We start from the raw sequence: 24514 nt of genomic DNA on the forward strand, positions 1-24514 counted from the left end.
GAAGGAACGCAAGTGTGCGGGCCAGGCACCTCGCGTTGCCAAAGCCCGTGAAGACGGGCGCAGGGTCTTGTGTATCCCACAAGTTTACTATCCAGTGCAGAGTAGGAACTTCTCAGTTCTTTTTGTAAAAATGGGTGTTTGTAATAGAGTCCATCAGAACTTGACTAAGGTAGAATTTAGGAAACATTGATTCTTGCATCCCATCATGGTGAAATATATTTCCGGAATGGGAGGAGAACCTATTGCTTCACCAGAGTCCAATTTCCCCTTGCTGTTTGCCCTGCCATTTCCTGCTGCACCTAAGATGCAGCATGGTTGTGGATGAAACATACATGGGAAAGAGCATCCAAAGACCGCTCGCAAGCATGTGCACTTCAGCCACAGTCAAACAGCATCACTGCAATCTCACAGGACGAGTTGATAGAGCAAAGGGAAGCAGCCCAGATCCAACAGGCCACATGGATTTTCCATAGATGCCTGACTAGGTAAGTGAATTAATTCAATCTAAGACAAAGAGTCTTGTGGCATGTTAAAGTCCCACGTTTATTTTGGAATAAGCTTCTGTGGGTCAGAGCCCACCCTCTAGAGCCAACAGGAAAAGGTTAAGAATGAGCCAAGAATACATTTTTCCCTACAGTCATGCACCTCACTGAGATTTACCAAAACAAGGCATGTCATCTCCATGCACCTGATGAAGTGGGCTGTGGTTCACAAAAGCTGATGCCATAAGAAATGTGTTAGCCTTTAAGGTTGCACAAGACTCTTTGTTGATTTTGCTGCAACAGACCAGGGCCACCTGCTCTGTAATTTCAACTGCGATAGTGCTGCACATCCCTACTTTCTAGTCTGTGTTATTGTCAGAGAAGGCTTAGAACCCTGTAGAGCATGACAGGTGAAGATTCATAATTAAAGAGAGAGGGCTAGGACAGAGATTTCAGTGGTAAATAGACGAAGCTTTCAGGAACTGGAAAGCTGCCTATCATATGGCTAATATTTTATCATTTCAAGATAGAAAATATAGTTACTATACTGCTACTTGCTACTATGCCTGTCTTTGTCTATGAGAATTAACACATTTATTTTGGGGGATGTAGTATACTCCACCCTTCCACCCAGAATACACGTCAGTGACGTGACTGCAAAAAAAGGCAAATGCAATTTTAAGTTGCATCAGTAGAAGTATCATTCCAAAATCATGGGAAGTGACATTTCTCCTCTACTCTGTACTGGTCAGACTGCACCTAGGATACTGTCCAGTTCTAGATGCTGCACATTAAGAAGGATTCAGATAAACCTTTTGGAGAAGGGCAACAAAGATGATCAGGAAACTAAGTCCTATGAGGAAAAATGGAAGGAACTGGGTATGGTTAGCCTTAGAAGAGAAGACTGAGGGGTGATATGATAGCACTTTTCAAGTACCCAAAGAGTTGTCCCACAGAGGAGGGTCACAACCTGTTCTCTATCACTAGACTGTGGGACATGAAATAACAGGCTTAAATGACAGGAAGGCAAATTTCAAATGAACATCACAAAAGCTTCCTAATGGTAAGAGCAGTCCGACAATGGAGCCAACTGCCCAGGGAGGGCTCTCTGTCACCAGAGGGATTCAAGCAGAGACTTGGCAGCCATCTGTCATGGATGCTTTAAACTGGATTCAAACACTGAGCAGGGGGTTGGGCTCGATGGCCTAAATCGCCCCTTTCCAATTCTGTGATTTTATGATTCGAGCATAGACACAATTGCCAGGGCAGCTTACAAAAGGTTAGAAACAACAACTACAAAACCATTCATACCTTCTAATAAACAACACTCTAAAACAATAAACCCAAAGGCAGGCAGGCAACTCTGATAACGACAGCTCCACAAACAAGGGATGGGTCTCCAAAATTGCCCAACCTGGCAGGTCAAACACCTGCCAGAAAAGATGATGGAAGGCTAAGAGTGGTCCCTTTCGAAAAGAGAATGCGTAGTAAGAGAAGAGAGATCGTATAATCTGACTGGGACCGCATAAAACACCTTTATTAATATGCAGCTGCTTAAAGAAAACCAGCCACTTCAGAATGTCATCTCCACAGTCTTCGTAGCATGTTTCCGATTTCACCAGGCAAGATCATTCCTGATTCCATGCTAGCCCCAGGGCCACCTAACTAGCTCTACAATACCGAGTAGTCGGAGCTTATTCAAGGATGGATTTGGATCTGAAGTTTTCAGATGGCCACTGGACATTCCCGAGAAAATCGACTCCCGTTTACGTGCAGAAAGGACTCACCCATCACTCTTTGGATCAGGGACAACGGTGAGGCGAGCAGACTTGATGACAACTGTTCTTCTGGGTTAGTGTTTGATCCAGAGTCCACTGAATTGACGCTTGCTTTTTTAAAGCAAGCTCGACAACAGCGCTCCTTCTTGCCCGTTTGTTTCGACATGGCGTAGTTGTTGCAGCAGTAGTAGCAGAAAATGCGGCCGCACATTCTAAAGAAAGTGGTATTTGGTAAGAGATGAAAGCGTTCTTCAATGCGACTTAGGAAGGGCCATAGCTCGGTGTGATAGAGCACCTGCTTTGCATGCAGAAGGTCCCAGATTCGATTCCTGGCTTCTCCAGGTAGGGCGAGGAAAGGAATCCTGCCTGAAACCTTGGAGAGCTGTTGCCAGTCAGTGTTGACAATACTGGGCTAGGTCGACCTATGGTCTGCTTCAGCATTAGGCAGCTTCCTCAGTTCCTAACTTCAAAATGAAGGCACTTCAGGGATACAATATTCAACCTGCAGGAAACCTCATGTCTTAGCAATATTGGAGTGGACAAAATTGGCTGTCCTTTGAGGGAAAAGAACAAACATTAAACTGAGTTAAATATATGGATTGGATCTAGATTTACATTGGGTCACCTGTGTTTCCCACGGCAGCCCCACCAGTCCTCTGAAAATGCTACACAGGGGCTCAGTTCAGATGAAACGTTAGTCAACACAGTGTGAAAACTCCACTCAACGGTTGAGTTTTTAGGGGGTACTCCCCACACAACACATTCTAACTCCACCACTGTGTGACTGAGGGTTGCTGCAGAGTTGAGTAAAATCCATCTCCTCTCCCAGTCCTCCCGATGGTATCCCATCAGCCATTGCTGCAAAAAAACAATCCCAGGGGTTCTCCTAGAGCAACACTCCCTCCTTTCTCCACTCTTGCCACGGAACTCTATAGCCAGTGGGAAAAGTCAACACAATGGAAAACTCCACAGAGCCTACCACACAACACAATGGTTGTGCAGGAACTCTCCTATGCACAGCGTGGATATCCTGCATGGAGTGTGTGTTTTAAAAAAACTCCACTGTTGCATGGAGTTTTCTGACCAGACAACACATTCCTCAACAGTGGTGCAAAAACTCCACTATGGGGTTCTAAAACCAATGTTAAGAAATATATTGTCTGAACTGAGCCAGAGAGTCAGGAAATCCTGCTGAATGGGGTGAGCTGTGCTATAGAGTGGAAAGAGGATTCTCCCAAAATTGGGTGGAGGCCACTCATTTCTGGGTTTTTCAAGGACGGCTTGTTCCTGTTGCGCTAGCAGTCCATTCTGCTAGTGCAGGTGTAGTGTCAGATATGGCTCTATTCAGGGTCCTGGCTAGTGCTACAAAGTGTTCTCAGGCGTCGTCTGGTTTAACTAAGGCCGTCAGTCAGTTAAAGCCTTTTTAGTTGATTAGTGACATTGCCTTGAACCTCTTATTCAATTAATTAAACCATTAGAAGATGACAGCATCGCAACCCAAAAGATTTCCTGACCATCATTCATGAATGTTCACTTACTGAAACAGGAAACGAACTATTAGGATTGGGGAAATTAGTTTGAAAGCACCCAGCACGTCCGAAGATATCCAAAAGTGGTTACAACACAGTAATAATGCAGAAAATGTTTGAGCATCAAACACTTCCAATGAAAATCGGAGTCACGCACCTTTCAAGTATGTATGAAATGAAGTGAAATAAGTATCCCTTCCATACATCAATGGACGGATGACCAAACCTCACTTTCCACCTGTGAGCTTCGACATATCACAGGCCAACATTGAAGGAAGTAACTATTTGGCCATTTGGACAACCTCCCCCAACCTGGTGCCCCTCAGATCTGCTGTCTACAACTCCCATATGTTCCCCGTCAAAAGTGCCATTGGCCTTGCTGGCTGTAGATGATGGGAGATGTAGTCCGATGCACCAGATTGGGGGAGGTTGACCTACACAGATTCCTAGGCCTATTATCCAGCAAAACTTGGATTGATCAAATCCATCCCTATATAGCAGGGTAGTACAACCTCCACCCCATGGAGTTGCCCAATGCAGCCTCAGAGGTTTGCACACCCTCCCCAAATCCCACCCCCTGACCCAGGGAGAGGAATCCCCATGTTATCTGATCAACGATAACAAGGGTATTCCCCCGCACATCCTCTGAATGGTTGCTGACAAGCATTTATTAAGTCACTCCTCCACACTGACCTGCAATGGTGTCGGCGATTCATCCAGCCAAATTCTTTTTGGCAGTCGAGGCAACAGGTGACTTCTGCATCGCCAAGCCATCTTTGCTCTGCAGTGAGCTTCTGCTGGAATTCCAGCGCATCCGACTTCTGCCAAAGAGCATCCTTGTCCCTTTCAACAAGGAAAAAAGTGAACATATAGAACAAAGTAACACAGAGACCTGGTTCACATGGCACTAAGGTGTTCAATAAGCCACGATGGCTTGTGAGCCGCCCTGGGCATGCTGATTGTGTGCTGGCCCAATTTACATAATTACCCTTGCCAAGGGGGCAGCTTATCATGATGTCCAAAACCACCCAGAACCCAAGGCCTGTTTTAGGGTTACTGAAAAGGTCGGAAAAAGTTCTGCTAACAAAACATACAATGACTAGCTCTGCACGATCAGCGGGGGAAACCATGCTTTCCATGGTTTCCCCTTCCCCTGCACATGCCTGCCATTTGCTTAATGACCTGTGCAGTGTCATGGGTGGCCATGACGTCTGAACCCAGTGCAGTGGGTGGCTTCTAACTCATCCCACAACCCCTACTACAAGCCATGAGTTGTGGAGTGGGTTAGAAGTCACTCCTGCCACACACCGCACCAGGTTTGGATAACATGGCAACCAGTGACGCTACGCGGGCATGGGAGCAGCACACGCAAGGGTAGAGGAGACAAGCTACAATGCACAGTTTCCCCTACCGATCATGCAAACTCAGCCAGTGAAATTCTCTCTTCATCACAACAGTTAAAGCTGCAGGAGCCCTGCCCTCTTAACTAGATACAAAGGAGGGCAGGGCTCCTGCAGCTTTATCTGTTGTGATGAAGCGGGTACTTCACCAGATGCTGCATGCATACAAATGACACCTGCTGAAATTCCCTTTTCTATGCAACTCTTAAAGATACAGGAGCTCTGTCCTCCTTTCCATAGGATCACCCTAAAGAATGGGATACCAATGTTTTAAAGACATGAATAACATCCATCCATGATGTGTGAAGCAGACCTCCTAGTTCTAATCATGAATGCCGAAAGGTCAAAATCTCCCACCCTCAATATTTCAGACCTTTGTGAAGCAAACCCTTCACTAACTGCACAATCCCAAACAAGTTTACTCAAAGGTAAGTCCCACTGTGTCCAATGGGAACTAATCCGCAGGACAGTGCCCACAGAACTGCATCCCAAGTGAGCATGAGCAAACCTGTAAAGGTGAGCAAAACCCTCACACACACACACACACAGATAAGAGAATCATTATGAACGCATGTGCAAATATCGGCCTTTTGTGCTAGATAAACACGACCAGTGAAGAAAATATTTATTTCTCTGCAGTTTAAAATGTCAAGTGTGACCCAGAAACCACAGAACTTAACAAGTGCAGAAGTGTGGTGAAGGCGTTTAGTTCACAAGTCATGGTGTGATGCCATTGCCAAGAAAGAACCTGCTGCATTTGCATAGGAAATAAAAAACAAGTCTTGAAACTGCAAATAACAATTTCTTACAGCATGTTACAAGTATCAGCAAAACACTTTTTTTTTTTTTTTTTAAAAAGGAAAATATTTAAATATTTACCACTAATAAGGTGCCTATGATACTGTCTGGCACATCACAACTATGATGATATGCTTCTGCTGTGTTAAGGTATTGATGCAATCAGATTGGTCAGTGCAAAGATTTAAGACTGGGCTGCCTTATCTATACTCCACCATTAGAATAGGTACACATCTATGGTGCAACCACACTTAGAATACTGTGTACAGTTCTGGTCACCACACCTAAAAAAGGATATTATAGAGCTGGAAAAAGTGCAGAAAAGGGCAACTGAAATGATTACGGGGCTGGAGCATCTCCCCTATGAGGGAAGGTTACATCAACTGGGATTGTTTAGCTTGGAGAAGAGGAGGCTAAGGGGAGACATGAAAGAGGTGTACAAAATTATGCATGGTGTGGAGGATGTGGATAGGGAGACATTTCTCTCCCTCTCTCAAAATACTAGAAACCCGGGGTCATCTTACGAAGCTGATTGGTGGGAGATTCAGGACAAATCAAAGGAAGTTCTTCTTCACACAGCGCATAGTTAAATTATGGAACTCACTACCACAGGATGTGATGGCCACCGGTCTGGATGGCTTTAAAAGGAGGTTGGATAAGTTCCTGGAGGTGAAGGCTATCAATGGCTACCAGCCCTGATGGTTGTGTGCTGTCTCCAGTATTCGAGGCAGGAAGCCTGTGTGCACCAGTTGCTGGGGAACATGGGCGGGAGGGTGCTGTTGCACCATGTCCTGCTTGTTTATCCCTGGCCGATGGCTGGTCGGCCACTGTGTGAGCAGAGTTCTGGACTAGATGGACCCTCGGTCTGATCCAGCATCAGGGCACTTCTTAGGTTCTTAATTGTTTCACGGCACCTTTTCTCGGGCTGGTGTCTCCAACATGGGGCCTGTGGGCCACCAGTGCTCCCACAGATATCTACCTTGGAACCCACCATGGTCCTCTGCCTCTGCCATTTTATTTTACTTTAAGAGTTGGGTTTTGGTTGTTGTTGTTTTTTACCTTGGGAAGTTGCAAAGACAAACTCCTGTCTTGCAGGAGCCCTCCTGTCTTGAACCCACCCCCCACCTTAATTCCCTTTTTCCAGAGGAAATGAAGGGACCATGGCAAGAAGAGACAGTTCAATGTCCCCGCTCCCAACCTCCCATTGTCCCAGGATTGCTCAGGCGTCCCTGTGGCTGTTACTTACATAAGAAAAAAAATGTGCACTTTAATTGCATCCATGCAATTAATGTCACCCCCAGTTGGGCTTAAAGAATAATACTATCCGGAAGCCAACACTTTTTTGTTAATTCTTGTGTTGAATGTAAGAAATCTCACTGATAACTTGCACAATGGTAGATCACAATAATAGGCTCAAGTACCAAGGCCTAATCCACACCAAGCAGGATATTCCACTATGAAAGTGGCATGAAAGCAGTATATCAGAGGCAGGAGCCACACTACTGCCTTATAGTGGTATTGAAGTGCACTGACAATTGTTGGCCTTCATTGACACATACCAGATACAACTTTCATACCGCTTTCATAGTGCTATATCCTGCTTGGTGTAGTTTAGGCCCCAGTCAGCAGGCATCATCTCTGAAGAGTTTCAGCCTCTGCGTGAAATCTGGCAGTGGTGGCCATGGAAGATGGCTACCATACCATCTGATGTCATGCGGAGAGTGCCTCCAGTTTGGCCTATAAACTCTGGCTCTTCTAAGGTCCTTACCTTATCTGTAGAGCCAACCCTCTCAAAAATCTGCTACTAGTGCAACCCCAGCCGGTGGTATCTGTGCTTCCCTTGCTCATCACTGGAGCAGGAAAACATCTCTCTCTCTCTGGCTCTTTGCAGCACCTACTCCATGTTTTGCTCTGTGGGGTCCTTCCTCAGAGTGATGCATTATGGGCGAGGTGGCCCAGAGACCATCTGCACCACTGTTGCTTTGCCACAATGGCAGCAAATACAATAATCTAACTAAGTGCAACGGGGCTTACCCTGGAGCACGCACCCTTACAACTGCACTGTAAATTTAGCTTTAATTCTGGAAAAGGTGACTCCAGAGATAAAAAAGACAGATTCCACCCTCCCCGCTGCATCAAGTAGTGGAACTATTTAAAAATAAATCCACCTACCTGAGAAGTTCAATTAACCGTTCTTCCAGGAACTGCTTTGTTCTAGTTAAGTCATCTAATTCAGCCAGTAACTTCCGCTCATTGCTGTCTCGATCTGATCTCATTTTGTTGAGTTGATCACCGTAGTCCTGAATTTGCTCATTGGCTTTGTTGACTTCTTTTTGCACCCTGTTTAAACACACATTAAATTCTGCTGAACCTTTTCTGACACCAGACTTATCTCAGTCAGTACTATTACGAACACCTTTTCCACACAGCCCTCCAGCGTACCACTGTTTCTAGTTCCCCTTCATTTTCAAGTGCAGATAAATGGTTAACTTTGGTCAAACAATGGTTTCAAACCATTGCTCCATAGGACTGCCAGCACATTTTTTTTCTTTTTTAGAGCACGTACTTTTAGATTGCAGCTCAACATAAAACAAAGACCTCGTGACGGTTAATATACAGAATGGAAGACGGAAATCTAAAAGCGGTCATAGATTCCAACCCGAATGTCTAGAGGGTGCCTTACCGTAACGTAATGGTTCGCTTAGAGAAAGGGCATGCAGGCTTTTTGGATCCATGGGCACATGTTGAAAAAGTGGCAGAGGGCACCATCACAAACTGCTAGGGGAAGGGGGCACCTTTCCAGGCCCTTGCCTGGGATTTCCCCCCTCCTCATCCTGTCCACCTCGCTTGGGATTTCCTTCCCCTTGATGCCACTGTCATCTCCTCTTCCTCCCTCCACTGAGATTTCATTCCACCCACTGCCACTGTTACGCGAACCTCCTCCTCTTCCCCCAACCCAAGATTTCCTTCTCCTTGCTGTGAACACGTCCCCCACTGAGATTCCCTTCCCTCCTTTGCTGCGCTCACTTCCTCCCCCCTCCTCAAGATTCCCTTCACTCCGCCTTCGCCTCCCTCCACAGTCACCTCAGAAGCCAGGTACCATGAAGTCAGCAGATCAGAAGTTGAAGTTTCCATAATGACTTCCTGCTATGTCACTATGGCCGCTGAGGTGAGTGCAGCAGTAAGTGGAGACAGTGGGGTGAGGAAACCGGCAGCAGTGACGGGGACAGAGGCGGTAGGCAGTGGCAAGGACCTCGGAGGAAGAGGAAACCCCAAGGGTGTCTGGGGGCGCACTCAGGGGTCCTGGCGAGTGTCAATGCACTCACGGGTGCCTCATTGCCGACGCCTGACTTAGAGAATATTCTATCAAAATTGTTTTGCCCCTGAAGAAAACTAAAATTGAGGAAAAAATAATGTTAATTGCCCCCTCCCTCACACCCTGTATTCTACAGCCAATACCCAATTCTGGGCTTGCAAGGCCTAATTGCAGAATATGCTGTGGTACAGTTTGGTAATAACGTAGTCAGGACTTAATGATCTTACATCCCAACTGCTCATTTTAGACGACAATGTGCAATGTTGGCCCCAAGCTTTGTGTGCCTTTAGGCAACAGAGTATCATATGGCACCACCCCTTCCAATTTTTTTGGAAAGCCCAGGTTTGGGGCTCTCCCACTCATTTACTCTGTTGTGTGGGGCCCCAGCCTTTTGCCCCCATGCCTTGCCCTGACAGGTGCCACTGAATATGCACAGCCTTGACAATACCCTATGGGTATGCCACATACTTTGATGCACAGCTTGATACTATAACACAGCGGTTTTCAACCTGTGGGTCGGGACCCCTTTGGGGGTCGAATGACCCTTTCATAGGGGTTGCCTAAGACCATCGGAAAACACATATTTCCGATGGTCTTAGGAAACTGTATTGACTGAACTATGTCATGTATCATCTTTTGTATTATTAAAGCTATTGTTATGTATTATTTTCATTAGCAAACCATCCCATGACAATGGATCGTGTAGAGAAGAACGAAAATAATTTTATGGTTGGGGGTCATCACAACATGAGGAACTGTATTAAAGGGTCGCGGCATTAGGAAGGTTGAGAACCACTGCTATAACATGTTCCGATTCACAGCATGTGCTGATTTAGAGAGAGAGAGAGAGATTTAACTTTTTTATCCTGAGTCTCTTATTTTGTATTACTATGGGACTGTTTCTGTGCTAGTAATAATTATAATCCTAATTACAATAATTTTATAATGTCATACTAATTGTATTGTGTGTGTTAATTGCTGTCAGCTGATCTGGAAGTACTTTTGACTGAAGGATGGAATGGGGTACTAAATTCCAGCAGCAGCAGCAATATTTAAATAAATAAATAAATCTAACACCTTTTTTTGGAACAAACAATCAAGACAGTTTACAAAAAAGGGGGAAAATCACAAACAGACATTGTAAAACCTTAAAACAACCTTAAAAACTATAATATCAACTTAAAAAGCTCAACTAAAATTAAAATAGTCAAGATCTGGATAGCACTTTAAAGTGTTCAAAGAGTTCACATGTATTGTCTAGCTGTAATTCTTAACAATAACTCTTCAAGGGAAGTCAGTTTTACTATCTTCTATGTCGCAGATGAGGGGACTGAGGCTGAGAGAGAGTGGTTTGCCTAAGACCACCTAGTGAGCTCATGGCAGAGGCGAGATTTGAACCAGGGACTTCCTGATTCATAGCTCAGTCTCATAGCATCTCTGCTACAGCAGTTTTTTTAAGGCAGGAATGCGGAATGTGGTTGCTGTTGGACTGCAACTCCCATGATCCCTCACCATTGGCTGTGCTGGCTGAGGCTGATGGGAGTTACAGTCCAGCAACAACTGGATAACCACATGCTTCCCATCTCTGTTGTAATGGATAAAAAGGTGTTACCATAAAAAGAAGCCAAAGAATGTAAACAAAGTTCTAACCTTTTTAGGTCTTCTTTAAGTTGCACCATTTCCTCATCTTTTTTTTGCTGGGCTGCTTTGTACTCAGTCACCTGATCCATGGCAAGGTCCAATTCTGCACATAGGTCTCTTTTCGTTGCCTAGCAAAACGGTAACAAAATTTTATAGCAACAGAGCTTCCACTGTAAAACTAAAACAAATCTGAATACTGGGAGAATTCAGGGTTTCTGTGTGGATCTGGTGCTGGGGAACTTCCAAGGTGTTGCCCTTGTAGATTTACAGATCTACACTGTATCCCCCCCCCCCCAAACAGCTGGCAAAATAGGTATCTCATTTTCCACAACACAGGAAACACCAGCACGGAAGCAGTGATGCTATGGAATCCAAAAGGCACATGCAGAAGGAGAGCTCAAGGTAATGGACAGCCAGTTTCCAGGCAACTTGAGTCTCTGCGTTTGGACAACACGATAATCAACCATGGGGGAAATAAGCAACTCAACAGTTGTTTACCTATGGGGTACCCCTTCACGACATAATAATCAACTGTGGTGTGGATTAGGATCAGTGCTGAGTTGACTATTAGTCCACGGTGAGTTGACTCACTCCTCTCCTGCCTTCTCTTCCCCCCCTTCAGTGCTCTCACTAGTATCCCATCAGCCATTGCTGCTGAAAACCCATCCTGGTGGCTGGACTAGAATGGCAGCTGCCATTTTGACCGCTCTTGTCTCGCGACTCTGCAGCTGATGAAATAACCAATTGTGGCCAAAGGAAATAACCAACGGTGCCCTCCATACAACACGATAATTAACAGTGGTTCAAATAGCCAGCTCTCCACAGCATTGGCTATTTTGGCCAAATAACCAACCACTGGTTAAAAAACTCCATTCACATAATGCGATAAATCACTGTGGGTTAAATAACCAACCACCGACTATTTAAACCACTGTTGGTTGTCGTGTTGTGATATGCCAAGATCGATGCAGGTTACAAATAGGTTTAATTGGCAGATTTAATGGGCCAAAGAACGACTGTAAACATGTGTCGATGCTATCAGTACCCACGCATCTCTGGATCCTGGCTATAGGGTTTTCTTTCCCTGCTGGATTCAGGCTCTGTATTAAGCTTCCCTATCTAACTGCCAGTCTACATTCATTGTTGAAGTATACTGTCAGCTTCATAGACAGATCTGCCCGTCACTCTTGCCTATTTGTGTTAGACGGATTTGAATACAAATAGTTGTTGACTTAAATGCTTAGTGAGTTGGGTTTTTTTTTGTATTAATCAGATCAAGGACCAACCTGCATCTCTTTAAGCGCCTCTTCTGAAGCATGTGCTCGCCGGCTCTGCTCTTCCACTTCCTGCTTTAATTTTTCACATTCTCCACCGATAGCCTGGAAGGATTCATAAAATGTCAATTGATTAAAAGGATACATTCATTATCCATAAACATGGCTTATCTGCTGAAGTTAAGGACAGACCACAAAGTATGTAATTACATTAAGGCAGGCGAGGGGCAGCAAAATTGTGACAAAGAAGGGATTTAGTATTGTTTCAAATGGAGCAAAATGTGACAAATGGTCAACAAGTATCTTTAAAAGGGTGACATATGTTATGGATTAGTCTGTCAGCGAGATTTATGCTATTGTCTTAATTGGTGTCAGGTATGGGTAGCTTTATTAGGAAATGGTTTGACAATGCCAGATGGCTCTGCAGCTTATCTCTGTAAGAAGTTCCCATGGGAGTAGCTTGTTCACTCCCTGACTCGGCCTTGAAGCTGCTGGTTCTCTGGGAACTTCAGAGTGCTTTGGAAAAGGTGGGAGCCTCTCTTTGAAGTGGGTTGTAACATCCTGCCCTCTTGGCACGCGGTCATGGTTTGCAGGTCAGAGGACCTGTCTGTCAAGTGGCGTTGAATAGGCCTTAAAGGATGGCGCAAAGCTGAAAAAGCTTTGCTAGGTTTCATCTCTTGACCTCCCTCCTGCTTTGGATTCCATCTCCGCTTGGGACTTTGAAAGCACTCTGCACGTGGACGCTTTGCTATTTGGACTCTGGATATCTAAGAACTGTGCCATGAAAAGTAGTGAGGCTTTTCATAGACTTGGACTTGCATATGCTGTGGATTCTGTGTTTGTGCCCAGACTCAGGTGGCAGAGAGTTTCCAGTCCTTAGCAGAAGGATGGGACTCCTGCACCTGAGGCTTAACCTTTCCTGAAGTCGTGGTAACAGGGTCAGCTCAGTAGTGGTAGGCTAAGATTGACAAGTGCATGACGGATGTCTCTGCCTGGCTCTGGTGGCTCAGAGGAACCTCTCCTGGGACTTTGTTTTAGGAGATTGGCCATGTTTCCTTTGAGGTGTCAGCATATGCGGCTTCTGGAGAAGCTCAAAGTGGTTACTGGCGTACCCTATTCACACACCCCTCTCCGAGTGTTTGCCTTAAGGACTGTTCAGAAAAAAGAGCCCAAAGCTTTCTAACCATCGTTCAGCTTCAAGTGTGTTTTGGAGACTCTGTAACTATTAAGCTTGTCTACCACGTGATTTCCTCAATAAAAGAAGTCTCACTGATGTGAGTATTTCGTGTTAGCTTGCCAGCACGTGTGAATGCCAGAGGGAACAGGCATGAACACGACAATTGGAGATGGGAGTTCATGATAGCACTAGCAAAAGAAATTAAAATGTCAAATATCAATAGGCTTGTTAGGACAAGCCTATCAGTTACCAGTATGGCGGACGTACAGGATCATGGTTTTCCATTCCATCCACCAAGCAGTGTTTGTTCCATCTCTAGGCTTGCTGGCTATACACATGTGGACATCGAGTTTGAATAATGCTACACACAAAGCTCCAATACACATTGGCCCAAATTGCACGGGCAATTCCCAGATATTATTCAGGATAATATCAACCGTGTCTCTTGGCTGTTGGATGTTTTTCTGTCCATGAGTGCTAATGCATGTACATTCAGCAAGCCTAGAGGCAAGCCGGTGGGGCTGGAGTACTCCCTTCACCATACTCAGCCTGTACGATTATCCAGATCACCCAGTGGCATTATACAGGGAAGAATTTTTAATTCAGTTTACTCTCATGGTAAATCACTTCAACGGGCAACCAAACAAGCTTTGCTCGCGATTCATGAGACTTCCCTCCTGCTTTATTGGTGGCGGATTTTCAGATTAATAACCATCTCTTGCCATTCTAGCTACCATTTAAAAAGTAAATGGTCCATCGCAGTAAAGCATGACAAATTTGTGAGGACAATAGACAAAGTGAGCTCTTTTAAAAAGGGCTGGCATTTTGAATGGCCAGAAAGAGGGGAGTAGGTACAATCTGGAGGACTAGCAATGGCCAGGATCGGATGTAGTGTTTTCATTGTCTTGCTGGTTGTCTAGTATCCTGACTCCAACACTAGCCAACCAGATGCTTCAGTAAAGATAATTAGCAGGACATGGCGGAGGAACATGCCATGTAGTTTGTCTCCAACATCTGTAACCAGAGCCATACCATCTCTGCATATGGAGATTCCATTCACCAGTGGTTAGACCTATCCTCTATGACTGCATCTAATCCCACTTTATTCAAACATTTAGAAGGGGGTAAAAACTAGGCAAAAGCTAGGATACTGCTGAACAATAGGCAGCCAGGGGAAAGGGAAAGTGGGCTTTGGGAATCTTGAAGAACCGGACTGCAACACTACAGGGGCCGGCTTTGGCCCACACACTTGAGAATCACTACCCCTGTGCTGTAGGGTCCAACCAGAAATGATGGGCTTTTACTCGCTTACTCAAAACCCTGTCCTGTCCAAAACTCAAAGTCCTTTCAGTTGCCAGTGTGGCTGTGGGGTAGCTGTGAAAGAAATGAAACTCTGCCTTCCACAAGTAAAATCAATAAATAAAATGCCTTAAAATAAATTATATGTAGGATAATTTCATAATACTTTGTAGGATTATCATAGCCAACCAAAAGTCATAATCATAATGGTCCATAACCATTAGGTTGATCATAACCGACCCTATAGCACAATCCAATACATGTGTCTACTCTGAAGTAAATCCTACTGAGTTCAATGGGACTTACTTCTGTGTATAAAATTGCGGCCTTATTCTATTGAGGAAGGAACAGAGATTTACATTTACCTTAAGCTTTGTTTGATAGTTTATAATTTCTGTGCTCAGTTGAAATTTGACTGCAGACAGCTCCTCTTTGCTGGTCTCTTGGAAGCTCTGGGCCTGTCGCTCGGCCACCACCAGCTGAGTTTGCAGGGCAGGTACAGCCGCGGCGCAAACCTTAGACTCCTCCAGTTTCTCCTGCAGGCCTTGTTTCTCCTGGCTGAGCCTCGAGAGATCATGCTGCAGCTCCTCTTGCTCCTTGGCCACAATTTCTTTGGTAGCTCTGAGCTCCTCCAGGACCTGAGACAGCTTCCCTTCCGCTTCCGCCTTCTCAGAGGTCAGAGCGCAGATCTGAATGCCAAGCTCGGCCGTGTCCGTGTTGGTCCTGTGGAGAAGGTCTTTGATTTCCATGTTTTCCAAGTTAACAGATTCCAAACACTGCTTGGCCTTGGCCAACTCATCCGTGAGGCACAGCAAGCTCTTCTCCAGCTCAGCCTTCTGATGGGCTTCCCGGTCCCGCTCGGTTTTCAGCACTTCCTCCCGCTCTTTGCACTGAAGTAATTCCTGCACGTGGTTTCTGTTGAGCGTTTCACTTTGCTCTTTCAGCTGCTGGGTCAGTGCCTTTTGCTCACTTAGAACAGTCCCTCTGACATCCAGTTTGCCTTGCAGCTTCTGCTTCTCCGCTACCACCTGCTGAAGCTTGGCTTGAAGGTCTATAATCTCCACCTGGAGCCTCGATACCTCGGCCTGGTTGAGATGCAGCTGTTCCTCAGAAAGGGCCAACCTTGACGCCAGCTCTTTTGCGTCTCTCTCCTGGCAGGCTGCCTGTTCCAACTGGACTTTTTCCACAGCAGTCTTCTCAGAAGTAAGGGATTCAATCACTTTCGTTTGATGGAGGCAAGTTTGTTCAGCCTTTGCCTTCTCCGCCTCGAGGGTTTCTGCTTTTTGCCGGTATCTTTCAGCTTGTCCTTGCAGTTGCTTGCATTGGCTCTCCAGGCCTTGTAATGCCTCATCTTTCTCTGTGATCTGTAACTTCAGAGATCCTTCAGCCTGCCTTAAGGAGGACAGGCCCTTTTCCATTTGCAGGCCTTGCTCTTTGGTATTCTGGAGCTCTGCTTGAAGTACACTTAAGGACTGCTGGGTAGCTTCATCACTTTGTTTCAGTTCTTGGCACTCGGCCTGCAATGCATCGAGTTTTCCTTCCAGAGTTTGGTTTCGCCGTGTGGCAATCTGCAGGTTCTCATCCAACAGTTTGTTCTGACCCCGGAGTTTTGTCTCCCTTTCATCCACGGACACCACAGCATCGTCTATCTGACTTTGGAGCTGCTTCTCAGAGGCTCTCAGTCGGGCAACCTCAGCTTCTAAAGTCGATTTAGAGGTATCTAACTCTCTCCACTTTGCTTCTAACTTCTGATTAGTTCGCTGCAGCTTTGCATTCTGGGACTTGAGCTTCTCATTTCCTTCACAGACATTTCTCAAAGAAGAGCCCTGTTGGGTGGCCTCCTGCTCCATTCTTTCTATTGTCTTTCCAAGATGGTTTCTTTCAGAAATAAGTTCTTTCTTTTGCTCTTCCAGGCTTTTCACTGTTTGGCTTAACTTCAACAGCTGAATTTCCAGCAACTCCAGTTGCTCTGTCATATTTTTGACTTCTTGTTCCATTGTTGCTTTTGTACAGCTGAATGACACCTCAAGCGCCGCCTTCTCCTTTTTTTCCTCCTCTAGTTTCCCCCTCAGTGATTTCACACAATCCATCGCGTCTTTCAGCTGGATTTGGAGATCAGCCGCCGTTGCTGTTAGCTCCTTTTGAAGGAGAGACTTTTCAGTCGCCGCTGTTTCCAGTTGGAGGTGCAGTTTTTCAGATTCTTCCTTGGAGCCGGTGGAAAGCCTCTCCAATCTCAACTCAAGCTCTTTCTGCTGCTCCTCTTTCCTATGGAGTTGCTCTTCCACGCTGTGAAGCTGAGAAAGGTGTTCACGATTGAGCTTCTGAGCTTCAGCTCTGTCCTGTTCTGCTTTGTTAAGCTTCTTTAGTAACTCCTCGATCTTCAGTGCAGACTCATACTGACTGGTGGCTTGCTGGCCCTTTTCATTCACCAGAGCATTCGCTTTGGCTGCGAGCTCCTCATTCTTCTGCTCTGCCGACTTCAGCTTGGCTGTCAGCTCACTGATACAGTTGTCCTTCATGGCCGTTGAAGTCCTGGTGGCCTCCAGCTCTTGATTCAAGAGACGGAGCTTCGAGTCGGAGTCTTTTTCCCGGGACTCCAGTTCCTCAAGTTTTGCAGAGTATTCTTTTTGCTTCTCGGCAGCATTCAGTTCTAATGCCTGCAAGCATTTCTGCAGGTCCTGGACAGCGTCCTGAGTGCAGTGGGAGATCTCCCGTTGCTTCTCCAGCCCCCCAAGCATTTTCGTGAGCCTGGCGTTCTCCTGGCCGAAACTACTGCTCTTCTCCCTTTCTGCCTGCGCTTGCTGTTTCTCGAAGCCGACGGCGGCCTGAAGTTCCTGGTTCTCCTTTTCCAGACGCTGGATCTGACCCTCAAGTTCCTTCTGCCGCAGGTCTGCCTGGTCAAGCTCCACGTGCAACTCGTCCAGACCCTCCAGGGGTTCGGCATTTAAGAAGTTATTCCCATTGGGGCTGGAAGGGAGCTCTGGGGTCTAAGAAGAAAAGGAGGGAAAGGAAGGATTTCAGTTCGAAGAAGAGCTGCCCTAGGTTAAAAAGTTAGCGATTCACCACTGTGAAGCCATCCCAGATTAGTACAAAGGAGGCTCTTTTATTTAAGGGGCGGGGAAATCCTTTAAGGGGTGGGGAAATCCTTACAACATTCAGGTCAAGCGGACCAACAGGGTTCTTGTTGACATAAAGCTGCAGTGCTATGGAGCTAAATGGGAAACACACAGTGACTTCAGAGAATCAGGCAGCCAACTAGAATAATGGGATAATGTTGGTTCCACTGAAATTCCCCTCTTTTTATAGCCTCATGGTGAGAGGTCATAACAATGATGCTGTACAGCAGGAAGGCTATCAGTGTAACAACTGCACTGTTGTTTGTATTATAAGGAAGTACGTCTCAATGCATTTCCTTTGCCAATACAATTACCTGCAAATAGCTGCTCACCAAACTGCTCATGCTTGAAGAACGGCTTGGAGGCTTCCACAGGTAAGCTGAGGAGCCAAGCGAAGATAACGTTCTCCTGAAAATGGTTTTAAAAAAGTTAAAAAGAAAGAAATATATAGGGGGGAAAGCACAAGCACATATTTTCAACATGTCTCAACAACTATCCACTTGGCTCTAATTTTGGCATCGAACGTACTCTTTCAGCACATCCAATCCCACAGTAAACAACACACACAAAGCAGAGTTCCTTAAGCCTGCACAGGTCTCCTGCTGGTCCACATAGTTTACTGTGACCACTGCAGGTCCAATCTGTGGTCTGTAGTTACTATAGGATCTGGAAGCAAACACAATTCCTTCTGAAAATCTGATGCAGAGATGCTGTCATGTCTAACCCTACTGCCCCTGTTTTGGGAGAAGATGTTTCAGGTAATCAATTAGAATCAGATTCAAACCTAGAGGAGGCAGCGCCAGACACCAGCTAGTTTGTACCAGTGGGGGAGGAAGCTCTCACGGGTGATTCACCAGCTGGGAGTCAGCCCTCTCCAGAGCTTATCTCCTCAAGGCCAAATCCTACACACTCAGTGGGAAGTGAGCTTTCTTTCGGAGGAGAGCGCCCTGACAAACTAGCTGATGCTAGGGTCCACCGGAAGCTAAAACGCACAGAGCGGAAGGAAGGCGTGAGAAAGTCGGTCTGACTAGGATTGCGCCAGAACCTGCCTCCGCACCAGGCTTTCTGAAGTTATGGGCGTTTGGGAAGGGGCTTCCTGTTCTCCTTGGTTGGACAATTGTCTCACTTAGTTTGCATAGTTTTGCCTAGGGGGAAGTTTCTAAGAGATTAGACTCTCTTCAGGTAGAAGAGATGTTTGCTGCTTAACAAAAGCTTTGTGGATTACCTAGCAGGCCTTGTCATATGTCTCCCATCGAAAGCAGGAGCTTTCTGAGAAACACGACAGATGCATCAGAAGACTTCAATAGGTCTTAGACGTCAAAGTTTAGTACAAGTACTAAATGGAAGTCCCATCTGGCTACTGATTCATACATCAAAACTTTAATGTATGCCCACTGCCAAATCATTTTATTGAAATATACAGGTTATAGAAGCTTGGCAGCAGCTGATTTACGTTACCTGGCAAACGTGGGCCACGCTGAATCTAGGTCGTAGCCTCTAGACGCCAAATCAAACTGAACCTCGGTGAGTTCGTAGAGGTGACCGACAATATCAGAACTCATTTTGGGGTTGAGGAAGGGGCTTCTTGCATAATACCAATCACTAGAGAAACAAGGATTGCAGGGAGTTAAAAAAATTAGCTGCTATCCACTGTTCTCAACAAGACGCACGATAGCCAAAGGACAACTGCATTGTTGGTTATGTAGATTCTGGAAATGCTTATGCAGTTCCGTGGAAGTGGCAGTCTTTCCACCACAATCAGGCACAGGATGCTATGAACAGCCTTATTGGCAGCTCTCTGTGGCGAATGAAAGTCTTACGCCACAGAGAACCCATGCGCAAATACATGGCAAGCAATCCAGCAAACATTAGTTGCAACTAAATCTCAAAATTATATATTTGCAGTCAAGTACTTCCAAGTTCATTATGTTAAACACAGCTAGATTTGCAGTAAAAGCAGCTGAACACAGAATAGCCCTAAAGGACAATTGTTTTGTCTAAAAAATGTGCTCCCTGTAATTATATATTCTGGTAAGGCACTGTATATTCGTATATGAATTTTAACTTTGTGATATAATTTTTTACTGTTAATACTGGATGTTATTTGTTGTTGGTTGATCTGGCTATAACCTGCACTTGGTTGCCTAACAAATATGATGATGATGCAATTAAATCCCACCGCTCTACCCCTTCCCTCTCTTCACTTTTTGCACTTTCCCTAGTAGACAGCTTGTAAACCTACCGATGGAGACATTTGCCCTCCAACCCCCTGGGCCTTTTGGTACCATCACATAAACACTGAACAAAAACAGCCACGACATTTACCTTGTTACTTTGGTATTCATAAAACACTGTTGCAAAGTGTCTGCAAGCCTTTGGTGTACTAAGGAGTAACGGAGAAATGCTCTGCCCTTACCAAGGGAAGTTCTGAGCTGGAAAAAGGAAAAAAGGAAAAACCCATAAACAATGTACTTCTGTGAGCTTTCACATGACTTAACAATCTGCAAAGCATCCTACTCAGCCAGTATTTAATATGAAAAACCAGCAGCCAATGTGATAGACCACGGTGGGCAACAACATGAGGCCTACATGCCGACCTCGTCCTTTTTTGCCACTGCGGCATTGACAAAAGCAGCAATTCCTCTTTAAAACAAGGGGAATGCACACCTTGTTTTAATTAATGAGAAACTGTCATTTTTGCCCTGCCGCCAAGACATCAAATTTTGGCAACAGCCCCTGGTGTTGGTGGTAGGAATTGGTCCCTGGCTCCCAGAAACTGCCTATTCTTGCAGTAGTTTCCTCCAGTTTTATGTAGATCAGACCATCATTATACTATTGATGTACTCATACCAGGCTCTCTTTTTTTAGGGATGGGACAATTGCCTGGGGTCCCACAAACGGAGGAGACCTCATCAATGCTGAGAAACCGGGCATCGAACTCTAAAGAGAAAGCAAGGAGACCTCAAATCAACATTCAAAATGAAGCTTCTCAGAGTCTAATTTTTCTTCTTCTCGCACACATACACAGGTTCCTGGGGAAGATAGGGAAAATGGTCAAGATTCTCTCACCACAATGTCCATGCAGTTCTTCCTTCTGCACTGAAGTGAGAGACTCAAGCAAAGTCAGGGATGGTTCCAAAGAGATATTGGCCAGTTTTGGAATACAGGCTAAATAAACCACAATATAATCAAGCAGTGCATGCATCCTGTTTGCTCCCACTTCATTCTTCCCTTTTTTTGAGTCAGGATTTTAAAAACTGATTTACATATCCTGGCTTGTTTGGGTATACATAATTCCAGGTTCAGATATAATGTGAAGTTATCTCTTCTTGGTTTGTTCACCCACTTGTGTGAAAGGAGGAGTGAACGGGCTCTGTGCACCAGCATACTGCTCATTCACTTTGAGGTTTATTAAGTCAGGCTGTGGGAAGAATGTAGGCTGAGATCTACTGATAGATCTCTGGAATGTTTACATTAAATCTCCAAGGGTTTAAGACAAGAGCAAGGGGATAAAACAAAATCTCTACCCTGGCTGGTCTTGTTCTAATTGCTTCTCTCTCAGCCTCTGTGTTCCTCAGCTGTAAAATAGGAGTACTAAATAGTTACTTTTGACCAAGCTTTTGCTCAGCTCTGCTGGCCAGTTTTATGTGACACATTAGAATCCCTGATCTATGGTAAATCACACGTAGGTTTACATATATCACCATGTACAGTTCATGGGTTGCAGTAAATAATTGACTCTGCTCTCTTAACTGCCATTTTATGTCTGGCTCTGGTTGGTAGACCTCAGCATTCTAATAAAATACAAAATACATGCTGCAAACCTGAAATCTACCCACCCCATATTAAACCAGAATTCCTGGCTTAATGTGACATCCAAAAGTGGCCAGTTATCTCTAATAATACTTCGTATGTACAAAGCATTTTCCTTCAGTGCTCAGAAATCTTCAGATAAGTTACCACAGCACCTTACATTTGGCGGCTGCTGCTGCTGCTGCTGCTGCTGCTATTATTATTATTATTATTATTATTATTATTATTATTATTATTATTATTTCATGACTTTATACAGAATACCCTAGGTGGCCTACAAAGTTAAAACAATTTAAATAAGTTTAAATCAATAAAACATCATAGGTAGCATAAAAATGATAAAAAATAATTTTAAAAGGTAGAACAATCAATAAAACCATACAGCTTAAAAAAACAATATATAAGGGTCAGCAATAAGATTCTAAAAAGGGAAGGCCGGCCGGAATAAGAGGGCCTTTGATGCCTGTGTATAGGCATTCAAAGAAGTCAGCAAGCACATTTCAACCAGCAGATCATTCCACAGCTGAGGGTTAGAAAAAGAACAGGTCCTCTGGTGTGTGACTGGTTTAAAATGTTTGTATTTGTTTTTAATGTTCACTGTTTTTAACAGTGAGCTTCAGCTACAGGGTGGTATATAAATGTAATAAATAATAATAATCTCACATTAGGCAGAGGCAGCAGATGAGCAGGTGTTATATGTTCTCCACAAGATGTCCTGTATGGTATTTCTTTAACAAGTGTACAGTAAATAACAATCTCCTACTCAGGACTGGAATCTTGTTTGTTTGTTTGTTTGATTAAATAAATAAATCTTGTGCTACTCTAGCTCTTTTTGGATTACACCTCCCTCAATAGGTATAACCATGATATTCTGCTGGACAGTGTATCTCCTGTTCACACACACAAGCCCTAATTCTTACTAACAGACTTAGCAAACATCTCTCTTAACCTGTCTAAAGCATCCTCTTAACTAATCTCATCATCAACCAATTAATGTTTTGGCAATGTCAGGGGAGTGGGAGATGCCCGATTGGGCAGGCGCAAAGCCTCAGTTTTATCTTAGATTCCTCTGTCTCTCTCTCTCTCCTTTGCTCCCCATATACAGTCCATATACAGTCCATACAGTCTTCTCCCTCTACAACCGTGCAAAAACATGATCTTTCTTCTTCATTCCCTCAGCAAAAAGTGATTAATAGATAAGCAACTGGATTACTGTATCCAGTTCTGGACACCACACAGAAAATCGTACATTGTCGAACTAGAGCCCATCCATAGGAGGGTGACTACGAGGGTGAAGGGATCTCCACTCTATGAAACCAGGCACTATGGGGAACAATTGAAAGAGCTGGGTATATTTAACCTGGAAAAGAGAAAATCAAGAAAAGCCATGACAGCTATCTTCACATTTCTGAAAGGCTATCATATAGAAAATTGAGAAGACTTGTTTTCTGTTACTCCGGAAGGCAGGAATAGAACTAACGAATAGGAATTACAGGGAAGCAGATTTTCTGTCGGAAGAAGAGGGTTTTATTCTGGCGCTTACTAAATAATAAACCATTATTTTCAGGATGGGAATATTGTGCCACCTACAGGCCCATTGCTGGGTTTACATGCTGGAGAGAACCTCGGCTAAATGAAGCCATTGATAAGGCCGTGAGGGTGAAGAGAAGAGTGGATGGAAAATTCAAGAGAACCAGAAGGGGCAGCAGACCCTTCTCATTCCCTGATAATACTAGAATGTGGAGTCACCCAATGAAATTGACTGGCAGGAGACCCAAGACAGACGAAAGGAAGCAGCCCTTCACACAAGTCGTGGGTAACTGATGGAATTCACTGCCTAAAGATGTGGTTAACAGCGTATAGCTGAAATGGTTTTAAAAGACAAGTTGATGGATGACTGGTTTATCAAAGGCAGTTAGTCATGATGCTGAAATGAAACTATCAGCTTCAGAGGCAATATGCCTCTGAGAACAACGGTTATTGCCTTTAAATCCATTTGCTTGAGTTTCCCAGAGGCAGCTGGTTGGTCACTATGGAAAACAGGGTGGTGGAGTAGATGGAGTTTGGTCAGATCCTGCAGGACTTTTCTCATGTTCTTAAAATTCTTCATTCCAATTGAGGATGCTCTACTGATAACAGATAACCCATCCCTTTTCTTGATCGTCAGTGTGGCCAGTGTCCATTTGAGCAAAGCCTGTGGGTTCCTTCGGATCTGTTCCCTACTGCACCCCTCTCCTTTATTCCTTATAGTTGCTTACTTTCGAGCCAAAGAGACTTTGAGAGGAACTTCCTTTATTTTGTGTTGACTGGGTTTTCAAGGGGGAATACCATTGTTTTTTCATTTAAGGAAGCTCATTATGAGTCAGGTATGAGGAAGAAAATTGCTGGGACAGGGCATTCAGTTCCAGAGGGAGCGCAAGAGCAGTGGTTACTCAGTATAAACAAGATATGAGGAACAAAGAAAGGCAGGCGGCGTGCTGTCTGTTTTTGTAACTTCTAAGAAGCAAGCCAAGGTTGGCTTACAGGTTATTTTTCTGTGCACGCAAACTGCTCCAAGCATCTTTGGCACACACTCACAAGGACAAATAAAAACGTAAGAGCCATGTTGGATCAGACCATCGAACCGAGCATTCTGTTCACACAGAGGCCAACCAGCTGCTCACGGGAAACCCACAAGCAGGACATGAGTGCAACAGCACTGTCCCACCCATGTTCCCCAGCAAATGGTATACAGAGGCATACTGCCTCTCAAACTGGAGGCAGCATGTAATACTATGTGCACTTGCTAAATATGACTATAGCCCATGCATTTGCTGTTATTGGCTGGAAGAAAAGGCCACCAATGTGAACATAGGAATGGCTGATTGTGGATTGAATCTATGCTTTACCAT

The 24514-nt window shown here is 44.8% G+C and overlaps 1 protein-coding gene across 1 annotated transcript in view; it reads right to left on the bottom strand.

The window, feature by feature from the left end:
• FYCO1 (FYVE and coiled-coil domain autophagy adaptor 1) overlaps positions 1-24514 on the bottom strand; it is a 59550-nt gene that overhangs the window by 25570 nt on the left and 9466 nt on the right. The window contains exons 5-13 of the mRNA XM_063124023.1: positions 20136-20242; positions 19269-19412; positions 18125-18218; positions 15060-17681; positions 12231-12323; positions 10954-11072; positions 8160-8327; positions 4483-4632; positions 2270-2472 (exon numbers count right to left, since the gene is read on the bottom strand). Coding sequence (XP_062980093.1) covers positions 2270-2472; positions 4483-4632; positions 8160-8327; positions 10954-11072; positions 12231-12323; positions 15060-17681; positions 18125-18218; positions 19269-19412; positions 20136-20242 — 3700 coding nt within the window. The remainder of the gene's footprint in view (positions 1-2269; positions 2473-4482; positions 4633-8159; positions 8328-10953; positions 11073-12230; positions 12324-15059; positions 17682-18124; positions 18219-19268; positions 19413-20135; positions 20243-24514) is intronic.

This window comes from Elgaria multicarinata, chromosome 1 (genome assembly GCF_023053635.1).
Source record: "Elgaria multicarinata webbii isolate HBS135686 ecotype San Diego chromosome 1, rElgMul1.1.pri, whole genome shotgun sequence".
NCBI lineage: Eukaryota > Metazoa > Chordata > Lepidosauria > Squamata > Anguidae > Elgaria > Elgaria multicarinata.